The sequence below is a fragment of the Bos taurus genome, chromosome 4, assembly GCF_002263795.3.
Source record: "Bos taurus isolate L1 Dominette 01449 registration number 42190680 breed Hereford chromosome 4, ARS-UCD2.0, whole genome shotgun sequence".
Taxonomy (NCBI): domain Eukaryota; kingdom Metazoa; phylum Chordata; class Mammalia; order Artiodactyla; family Bovidae; genus Bos; species Bos taurus.
In genome coordinates, this window is record NC_037331.1 from 32973337 (window position 1) to 32984436 (window position 11100).

Consider the following 11100-nt stretch of genomic DNA (forward strand, 5'->3'; position numbering starts at 1 on the left):
TTGAGATTTTCACTTAGGCCAGGATCTTTTGAGCAGTGTTCACAGACTCACTGGATTTCCTTGGTCTTCCTCAGATCACCACCCGTGCCTCAGCCAAAGAAGATGTGCATTGATCTTTTTACATTTGGACGTTTAAACATATTTTCCCTCAGGAAAGGATCCTTTAGGAAACACAAGTTTTAAATAGTTAGCAGTAGCTGTGTATAGTGTGGGGATGAGGAGCTCTAAGCATCTTATTATATGTCTGATGGAAAAACTCATTGAAGCTTGCAGGGATCAGTCATATTCATCTGATTATATTAAACTGTCTTTTTTTCTCCTAGTAGTGTGTGTGTGTGTGTGTGTGCGTGTCTGTCTGTCTGTCTGTCTGTCTGTGTGTGTGTGTTGCTCAGTTGTGTATGACTCTTTGCAACCCCGTGGACTGTAGCCCCCAGGCTTCTCTGTCCATAGAATTCTCCAGGCAAGAATACTGGAGTGGGTTGCCATTCTCTTCTCCAGGGGATCTTCCCAACCCAGAGATTGAACCTGGGTCTCCTGCATTGCAGGCAGATTCTTTACCATCTGAGCCACCAGGGAAGCCCCCTAGGGGTATAAGTCTGGAAAAAAATTCTTTTTCTTCCCTCAGTTCTCCATTTCTGAAGTGCGCAGTCTTCCATCTAGCCTGACCTGCTATATGGTTTGTAACCATCCTTGTGTGGTTTTTCCTTCCTCTCTTCAGCCTCTACTTTCCACTTTCACTTAACACCACGAGGAAGCCTGGAGCATAGATGCTTGGAATAGTCTCCATGGCAACTGGGCTGGGTGCTAATAAGGTCATGGCTGTGTTTTCCATCCATCTTTGCACCTGCTAGTTTCACGAATAGAAGCTACCTTCCTGCAGCAAAGCCCGTATGTACCCTGTCCTTGGCCAGCTGTCTCCCAGAGGCGGGCAGCCGGGCACATGGGATTCAGAGTATATTTATAGCTCGGGATATACTCATCAGTATTAGAAAAGCTCGAAGCTGAGTCACTGATGTCTTCTTCCGCGGTTATGGCAGCTCTCACTTGAATGCCAGCGTTCTCTTGCAAAGTAGATCTTTGGGGCAGATACATCTCCATCAGAAAGGAAGGATTTTTATCTGCGAGGCTGTAATGGGCATGCCCAGGCTTCTGCAGAGTGATCCAAGGGGAACCAGGTTCCTAGAGAAAGGCCAGGCTCTCCCTCCTGCTGCTCTGGGTAAGCTATAGATGTCTGTCCATCCTTTCATCCCCTCAGACATCTGTCCCTCTGCTGTGGTTCCAAGTGCATCACACAGGCACCGTTCCAAACCACAGACAGTCCTTCACACACTCTGTGCCCAGCACTGTGCTCAGTGGGGTCCCTGCTGACGTCGCTGAATCCTCAATTCCGGAGTTTAGGGATTATAATCATTCCCATTTTATGTGCAAAGAAACAGAGGTACTAACTCACTTTCCTAAGGTCAACAACTATTTAGAGAGATAGCGGCATCCTCCCACGCTCACTTCTGTTTCACTTGAGTCCTCAAAAAGCTGATCCTGACTAACAGGTCAGATCAGAAATGTGACCTCCAGGCCTGTTATGTGGTGATAGCAGTTATTTCCAATCGAATTGTGGATGCTTTTCCTGTGAAAAATCGATACAGAGCGGTAAGGATGGGGGACTTCCCTGGCTGGTCCAGTGGTTAAGACTCCAGTTGAACTAGGGTTCAGCCCCTGGTTGGGGAACTGGGATCCTGTGTGCCACATGGTATGGCCAGAAAACTAAAATTAAAAAGTCATCTTATTTAAAAAAAAAAAAAAGAATGCCAGAATACATTCCAGAAATAGAATATGTTTTATTAGTTTCTGGTGGCTGCTACAACAAATTACAGCCAGTTTAGGGGAGTAAAACCCCACAGGTCTATCTTATGCATTCTGGAAGTCAGATGTCCGAAGTGGACCGCACGGTGTTGGCGGGGCTGTGCGCCTTCTGCAGGCCCTCAGGGAGAGTCTGCTTGCTTATCTTTTCTGGCTCATGGCCCCTTCTTCCATCTTCAAAGCCAGCAACGACTGATCGAGTCCTCCTCGTGTTGCTTCACTGTGATCCCCAGTCTCCTGCCCTCCACCCCCCACAGTTAAGGACCCTTATGATTATGTTGGGTCCACCTGGATAATCCAAGATAAGCTCCTCATCTTGAGCTCAGCTGATGAGCAGCCTCCCATCATAATTCTCTCTGCATGTGAATAATATGAGCAGGTTTCGTGAACTAGAATGTGGATATCTGGGATGGAGGACTCGGGCATTATTATGCCTTGTTGCTGTTGTTTAGTCACCCAGTTGTGTCCGACTTTGTGACCCCACGGACTGCAGCATGCCAGGCCTCCCTGTCCCTCGCTGTCTCCCGAAGTTTGCCCAAGTTCATGTCCATTGCATCGGTGATGTCATCCAATATCTTATCCTCTGTCACCCCCTTCTCCTCTTGCCCTCAATCTTTCCTAGCATCAGGGACTTTTCCAGTGAGTCGGTTCTTCACATCAGATGACCAACATACTGGAGCTTCAGCTTCATCAGTCCTTCCAATGGCGGTGGGGGGTTGATTCAGGGTTGATTTCCCTTAAGACTGACTAATTTGATCTTTCGGTCCAAGGGACAGCAATTATTCTGCCTTCGAGATGCATATATCAGAAGCTAGAGTTAAAATGCAAGAAACATGACAGTTCCCCAAAGCATGCAGTTATAACCTGATTCAGTTAACCTCGACAGTCCAAAATAAAGCAACAACAACAGTCTCATAACAACTTGCAGTCTTAATGTAGGAAATAACAACATTAATTTTGCTAAATTCAAAAATGTTCTGGTTCTGAGGCTGATCCATGATCTCTTGTTTTCAGTTAATCGATGGCAAGGAAATAAAGCAGCTGAATGTCCAGTGGCTGCGTGCACACATGGGCATCGTGTCCCAGGAGCCCATTCTGTTTGACTGCAGCATCGGCGAGAACATCGCCTACGGAGACAACAGCCGGGTCGTGTCCCAGGAGGAGATTGAGCGCGCGGCCAAGGAGGCCAACATCCACCCCTTCATCGAGATGCTGCCAGACGTAAGTCTCTCACCAGTTGCAGCGCCTGGGAGCCTGTGGTTGTGATTTGTAAAGGGCTGGATCCCAAAGGTGAAGAGAATTGAGCAACCAAAACACACCCCTGCTGTGGACAAGCATCTTCCCATCTATGTCATGGTTACAGAACACTTCCCGTCCCCGTCTGTCATGGTTACAGGACACTTCCCGTCCCCGTCTGTCATGTTTACAGGACACTTCCCGTCCCCGTCTATGTCATGGTTACAGGACACTTCCCGTCCCCGTCTATGTCATGTTTACAGGACACTTCCCGTCCCCGTCTGTCATGGTTACAGGACACTTCCCGTCCCCGTCTATGTCATGGTTACAGGACACTTCCCGTCCCCGTCTATGTCATGTTTACAGGACACTTCCTGTCCCCGTCTGTCATGTTTACAGGACACTTCCCGTCCCCGTCTATGTCATGTTTACAGGACACTTCCCGTCCCCGTCTATGTCATGGTTACAGGACACTTCCCGTCCTCATCTGTGTCATGGTTACAGGACACTTCCCGTCCCCGTCTGTCATGGTTACAGGACACTTCCCGTCCCCGTCTGTCATGTTTACAGGACACTTCCCGTCCCCGTCTATGTCATGTTTACAGGACACTTCCCGTCCCCGTCTGTCATGGTTACAGGACACTTCCCGTCCCCATCTATGTCATGGTTACAGGACACTTCCCATCCCCGTCTGTCATGTTTACAGGACACTTCCCGTCCCCGTCTATGTCATGTTTACAGGACACTTCCCGTCCCCATCTGTCATGGTTACAGGACACTTCCCGTCCCCGTCTATGTCATGGTTACAGGACACTTCCCGTCCCCGTCTATGTCATGGTTACAGGACACTTCCCGTCCCCGTCTATGTCATGTTTACAGGACACTTCCCGTCCCCGTCTATGTCATGGTTACAGGACACTTCCCGTCCCCGTCTGTGTCATGGTTATAGGACACTTCCTGTCCTCATCTGTGTCATGGTTACAGGACACTTCCCGTCCCCGTCTATGTCATGGTTACAGGACACTTCCCGTCCCCGTCTGTCATGGTTACAGGACACTTCCCGTCCCCATCTATGTCATGGTTACAGGACACTTCCCGTCCCCGTCTGTCATGGTTACAGGACACTTCCCGTCCCCGTCTATGTCATGGTTACAGGACACTTCCCGTCCCCGTCTGTCATGTTTACAGGACACTTCCCGTCCCCGTCTATGTCATGTTTACAGGACACTTCCCGTCCCCGTCTATGTCATGTTTACAGGACACTTCCCGTCCCCGTCTGTCATGGTTACAGGACACTTCCCGTCCCCATCTATGTCATGGTTACAGGACACTTCCCGTCCCCGTCTGTCATGGTTACAGGACACTTCCCGTCCCCGTCTATGTCATGGTTACAGGACACTTCCCGTCCCCGTCTGTCATGTTTACAGGACACTTCCCGTCCCCGTCTATGTCATGTTTACAGGACACTTCCCGTCCCCGTCTATGTCATGGTTACAGGACACTTCCCATCCCCGTCTATGTCATGGTTACAGGACACTTCCCATCCCCATCTGTGTCATGGTTACAGGACACTTCCCGTCCCCGTCTATGTCATGGTTACAGGACACTTCCCATCCCCGTCTATGTCATGGTTACAGGACACTTCCCATCCCCATCTGTGTCATGGTTACAGGACACTTCCTGTCCCCGTCTATGTCATGGTTACAGGACACTTCCCATCCCCATCTGTGTCATGGTTACAGGACACTTCCCGTCCCCGTCTGTGTCATGTTTCTGACACTTCCTGTCCCTGTCTATGTCATGTTTATATGACACTTCCCATCCCCGTCTATGTCATGGTTACAGGACACTTCCCGTCCCCATCTGTGTCATGTTTCTGACACTTCCTGTCCCCGTCTTATGTCATGTTTATATGACACTTCCTATCCCCGTCTATGTCATGTTTGCAGGGCAGTTCCCGTCCCTGTCTGTGTCATGTTTCTGACACTTCCCATCCCCGTCTATGTCATGGTTACAGGACACTTCCCATCCCTGTCTATGTCATGTTTGCAGGACACTTCCTGTCCCCGTCTGTGTCATGTTTCCGACACTTCCCATCCCCATCCTATGTCATGTTTACCCAACCACCTGCCTGACTCCCTGTGAGCAGTCTGACTAAAAAGTACACGTCTGGGAGGCCTTGCCCTCCACATCAGGGCACGGAGCCCACAGAAGCAGGTGTGACCCTCCCCATCATTTCTCTCCCAACCTTCCTTCCCTCTGCCTCCTTGCAGCTCTGCCCCAAGCCTTGAGCCTCTCTCTGTGGAGTCAGGCCAGGCCAGGGGACTGAACCCATTCATAAAAAAGGCTCTGAGCAAGGGTGAGTTATTGGAGTGTCCGTGGTATGGTGTCATCTCTCACATGGGTCCCACGCTCCACTTGCCGGACTGATATTGAAGCCCGCCCTGGGCTGTTGTCCCATGGATGCCTTCCGAATTCCTCCTAGGAAATTAGATAAATGGAGCCTCTTACCTCTCTTAAGCTGCTTAGGTCCTGTATTTTAAGTGCATCTAGACTGTCTGGAGTTGGAAATGGCAACCCACTCCAGTATTCTTGCCCGGAAAAATCCCATGGATAAGGGAGCCTGGCGGGCTACAGTCTACAGGGTTGCAAGACTCAGACACGAGAACACATATACACTAGACCTGTCTTATCTCATGCCCCCCCATTATCACAAGTTATGTTCTTTATTATAAGGAATTGCCCCCTGAAAACAAAGGTCAGCTTCAAGCCAGCAGAGAAGGTCCTCTCCTCGTGGGGAAAGATGACAATGCCTTATGGCCCTAGGCCGCTCCCGAGACTGCCTTTGCTTGAGGCTCTTCTCTGGATCACTGCCGGCACCACACATCACAGTCCTCCAGGAAGAAGCAGTGTCCCCTCTCTCCCCTGCTTTAACCTTCTAGCCCATCTGTGGATAATGGGCCCTTCCCAAGGCTGGAACATTCAGTGCATAACTTTAATCCCCTTCACTAATGATGAGGTCAGTTAGTCTGGGCATGGGCCAGCACCTCAGTATCACCTGGGATCCTGTGAGAAATGCAGATTTTCAGGCCCTACCCCAGACCTGCTGCACCAGAAACTTGGAACTGGGGTCTAGGAATCTGTGTTCTGGTACCCCAGGTGATAAGGGATGCAGGTACAGTTAGAGAACCACTGGGATAGGGGTTAACAAAGACAAATACTGAGAGTGATTATCATCTAGCTTATGAAGTGTATCTTGCCCCAAGGACCTACTTCTTCACCTTTGTGGTTCACACTAGACTTCGCTGTGGATCCATCCTGTATACAGTAATTACTTCTGCTTTACCCCAGCCTCCCTCTCCATCGCTCCCCACCTCGCTCCCCTTGGCGACACAAGTCTGTTCTCTGTGTCCGCGAGTCTGTCTTGCAGCTCAGTTCACTTGTGTCATATTGTAGGTTGCACATGAGTGATATCATATGATATTTGTCTTTCTCTTTCTGACTTACTTCACTTAGTGTGATAATCTCTAGTTGCATCCACGTAGCTGCAGATGGTATTATTTCATTCTCTTTTACGGCTGCGTGGTATTCCATCGTATGTACGCACCACACCTTTGGTAACTGTTCATCTGCTGGTGAATGTTTAGATTGCTCCCATGTCTCGCTGTTGTGAACAGTGCTACTATGAACATAGGGTGCGCGTATCTTTTTGAGTTAGAGTTTTGTCTGGATGTGTGCCCAGGAGTGGTGTTGCTAGATCATATGGTAATTCTATATTTAGTTTTCTGAGGAATTTCCATAGTGGCTGCACCAGCTTACGTTCTCACCAGCAGAGTAGGAGGTAGGACATGATTTAAAATCAAACTCTGCATGTCAGAATCAGAGCCCACAGTTTACAAAGTTTCAGCCTGGCAAGAATCTGAGAATGAAAAAGGATAATGTGGTTTTCTAGGTTATACGTTGCATTTCTGCTCTCACTTATTTACCCTATTAATTCCAGTCCTTATCGTCATATTTAATACTTAATTATCTACTGTCAGGAGAATTCTAAAAACAAAAGTAAATCAGGAGATTTCAGCTTTTCAAGTTAGATACCAAGATAGAATTTCTTGGCATCCATTAAAATTGTTGACGCTTTGGAAATAGTCTTATAAAAACAGACAGCAAAAGGTTAGCGTTCTAAGAATCTTCCCTTCCTCACTTTTTGAAATAATGCAGAGAGCATCACCTACTGGTCATAAATAAAATGAGCTTCAATTATATTATTCTGCATAGCCTGTTAAAATCAAATTTCCTTCCTCTGACCAGTCTTTGTCCCAAATATAGTGAAACCAGAAGGCTTGAAGAGACTAACATTGCAGCAGTAGTCTTCCTCAGGTTAATTTGTCCACACTAAAACATAATTTTTAAGACACAAATGTCTATTTTCAAGAAGAGAAATTAATCCTGCCATTTAGAGCTATGAATTTGCTGTTAAACTCATCAACCCATTCTTAGCTTCTGAACCTCAACCTTTTTGTGTATATGGAAGTGGTTATCCTATTTTCTGCAAGCAGACTCTTTCTCACAGCTTTATCAGTTCTGCTTTTCATAATAACAAACCCCTGTTTACAGAAATACAACACCAGAGTAGGGGACAAAGGAACTCAGCTCTCTGGTGGCCAGAAACAGCGCATTGCCATAGCTCGCGCCCTTGTTAGGCAGCCTCGCATCTTGCTTCTGGATGAAGCTACCTCGGCTCTGGACACGGAAAGTGAAAAGGTGAGAATTTAAATTGGTCTCATTCACACTTGAAGCAGCTGTCCTTAGACGGTTTAAATTCGCACTACTGTCTTCTACGGTAAAGAACAAAATTCAGGCTGATAACAAACTTTGTTACTTTCAGTGGAATTTAAACACTTTCTGTAGCTGTCATTCAAGAGATCCAAGATGAAATGAGGCAGATTAGTCTTATAGCACGTGTGCTCCAAAAAATAGCCCTGGATCACTTTGTATTGATCCAAGAAGCTGCATTCAGGAGGCATGGTCCCATCTCTACTGACAGCATCTCCTCAACAACTATAGCAAAAAGTGGAAGCACAGAAAAATGTTTAAACCTGGCTGTTCCTTAGGTAAATACTAGCTATTGTTTTTAGTTTGAGAAAAAGTTGAGTATTCAGGAATCTTAATGATTAACTTATTCTGAGATTTTTTAAAAAAAATCTTTTATTGGAATATAATTGTTTTATAATGTTGTACTGAGAATTATTTTTTAATCTTAAAAATACCAAAATTCAGAGAAGGTGTGTTTGGCCCGTGCCTAGGCTTCCTGACTTAACTGTGGTGCTAGACCAGAAGGATGCTGCTTGGATAAGCCCACTACTGAATGCTTTTAAATGATCGCAGGGGCTGTATTTATAGTCACAACTTGGAGATAGCCCCTACCCGAGAACTAACCCAAACTAGGATTTGGTATCTTCCATATAACAGATCCCTTGCTTTGTGAAATATGTGTTGTATTCCACTGACACTGTTAAAGAAGCACTTATCGTTGGATGCATTAACGGTGAGGCTTGTTATGAAGGAGGAATTCAAGGGGACCAGAGGTAATTTGTGTGATTATTGAACAGGTTGTCCAAGAAGCCCTGGACAAAGCCCGAGAAGGCCGCACCTGCATCGTGATCGCTCACCGGCTGTCCACCATCCAGAACGCAGACTTGATAGTGGTGTTTCAGAATGGCAGAATCAAGGAGCATGGCACACACCAGCAGCTGCTGGCACAGAAAGGCATCTATTTCACCATGGTCAGTGTCCAGGCTGGAACAAAGCGCCAATCAACAGTGACCATATAAGCTGTCAAATATTGTCTTATAGTATTCGTGTTAAAATATGGCATTTAATCAAAATTAAAAAGGGAACACTTAACAGAGAAACTATGTAGAGTTACTTATTTAACATTTCCTGCCGCAGTGGAAGATCCATCGCACTCTGTTCTGGGTCTTCAGAGACTTTATAATTGAAAGAACAGAAAGAAGCATCATCGACAGGAGTAAATCAGTGGGTATGATTGCATTAGAAAGGTTATAGAATCATTCAAAGTAGTTTTTGTTAATAAAGTGTATAATTGTTATTTATATTTTCTTATTCGAACTGTAACTGACTGCCCTGCTAAAAGATTACAGAAGTAGCAAAAAGTACTGAATGTTTGCATATAGTGCCTATAATAAAACTAAACTTGTATATGACTGGAGTCATCTTGTCTGAAGTGCCTGAAAATCTGTCATCTCTCACCTGGACTATTGAAGATCATTTCTGCACTTAAAAAAAAGGAATTCTTTAAAAACGCCCATTAATTTTGTAAGAATGGTTAAGCTGTATATTAATTCCTATTGTACATGTCTTTTCACGTTGGGTTCTATTCTACAAAGCCATGTGGCTTCTTCTTGAACTTGATCCTGCTGATTCTTGTATTTCCACATTATGCTGACTCCGACCACTCACATGGATCAGTACAGGGTTTTGGGGGCAGAGGATGGAAGCTGTGAAGCACATACTGTCATGTGTGTTGACTGTGTTGCATTGTTGTTATGAAGGGCTTTTACAGAATTTTCATCTTTTTGTACTTTTGAAAAGTATTTGCATGTATTTATTTGGCTGCGCTGGGTCTTGGTTGCAGCACATGGGGCCTTCGATCTTCACTGCGGCATGCGGGATCTGTTTGCGGCATTCCCACTCTCAGTTGTGGCATGTGGGATCCAGTTCCCAGACCAGGGATCAAACCCAGGCCCCTTTGTCTTGGGAGCACAGAGTCTTAGCCACTGGACCACCAAGAAGTTCTTTTTTGCACGTTTCACAATAAAATTTTTCTTCTGTTTTGATATTGAATCACTTTTCCCAGTAAACTGGTCTCTTCCAAATTGATCCTTCTGGTGGCAGATGATTAAAATGTGCTGTAAGTTTAAATACAATCAGAAAATGGTGCTCCGACTACAAAAAGACAAGCCAAAAAGCACTATAAACATGACTGAAAGGCACAAGCTGGGAGCAATATTTGCCACATTTATTATGAACAATTGGCATCCTGAAAATACGAAGAATTTTAAAAGGAACAAAAATGCCATCCCCTCCAAGGAAAAATGGGAAGAGAACATGGTCCAGAAACTCCCAAAGAAGAAACGTTGGAGAAAGAAAGTGCACGGTCCCAAAGAAATGCAGATTAAAATGACAAGCCCTTGAGGAGTGACATCAGCCTTGCGGCAGAATAAGGCATCTGGCCTCTTTGTTTTGCCCTCAGCGACAGTAATTTGGCATTGAACCACGAACAGGAGTACCGTCTGGGAGCTGTGGCATCCAACACCCTGTGCCAAGGGGCCCTGAGAGGAAGGAGTCTTGCTTCCCCGCAAGTCGACTGGTAGGGATACAGACTTGGCCCTGGCTGGACCCTGAAATAGCCTGTGAGCTGGCTCGAGCAGCGCCCCCTCCCCCCGCCACCAGCCTTGGTCCAGGAGCCCCTGGAAAACACTGTCTGAAACAGTCACCCACCGACCAGAGAGCCTTTGAGAAGTCCGGGCTTCCAGAAGAGAAGTTTCAGCCCGTCTTTGGAGCCCAAAACTGAGTTTGGATGCACTGAGAGAGCAGGAGGTGCAGCTTCACCCTGCCCCCAAGGGGACCCAGCTTAGGGCCAGGAGAGATCTCATCCTGCAGTTTCTCTCAGGGAAAGTAAGAGCTTGTGGGTGACACGTAGCTTCCCAGCCCATGCGGGAGGCTGCCAAAGAAGCTCCTTTCTCTCTCCCCACATCCGGAGTCCTGAAACATGGACTGCATGACTGGGAGGCAGGAAGAGATGGAGATGGCAGGGAGCCCACTCAGGGCATTGAAGGCACACGGGTCCAGCTGACTGCACTCAACAAGCTTGTCCTGAAGCTGCAGGGGATGCCTCACCTGCAGTGCTCAGCATATGCTGTGCTGTGCTTAGTCGCCCAGTCATGTCCGACTCTTTGCAACCCCATGGACTGTAGCCTGCCAGGC

The 11100-nt window shown here is 46.8% G+C and overlaps 1 protein-coding gene across 1 annotated transcript in view; it reads left to right on the top strand.

Annotated features, from left to right (window-relative positions):
- Nucleotides 1-9322, top strand: part of ABCB1 (ATP-dependent translocase ABCB1) — a 103132-nt gene extending 93810 nt beyond the window's left edge. Inside the window, 3 exon segments of the mRNA XM_024991021.2 lie at nt 2872-3078; nt 7708-7854; nt 8703-9322. Of these exon segments, the coding sequence (XP_024846789.1) occupies nt 2872-3078; nt 7708-7854; nt 8703-8924 (576 nt within the window). The 3' untranslated portion in view covers nt 8925-9322.
- The last annotated feature ends 1778 nt before the right edge of the window (nt 9323-11100 follow it).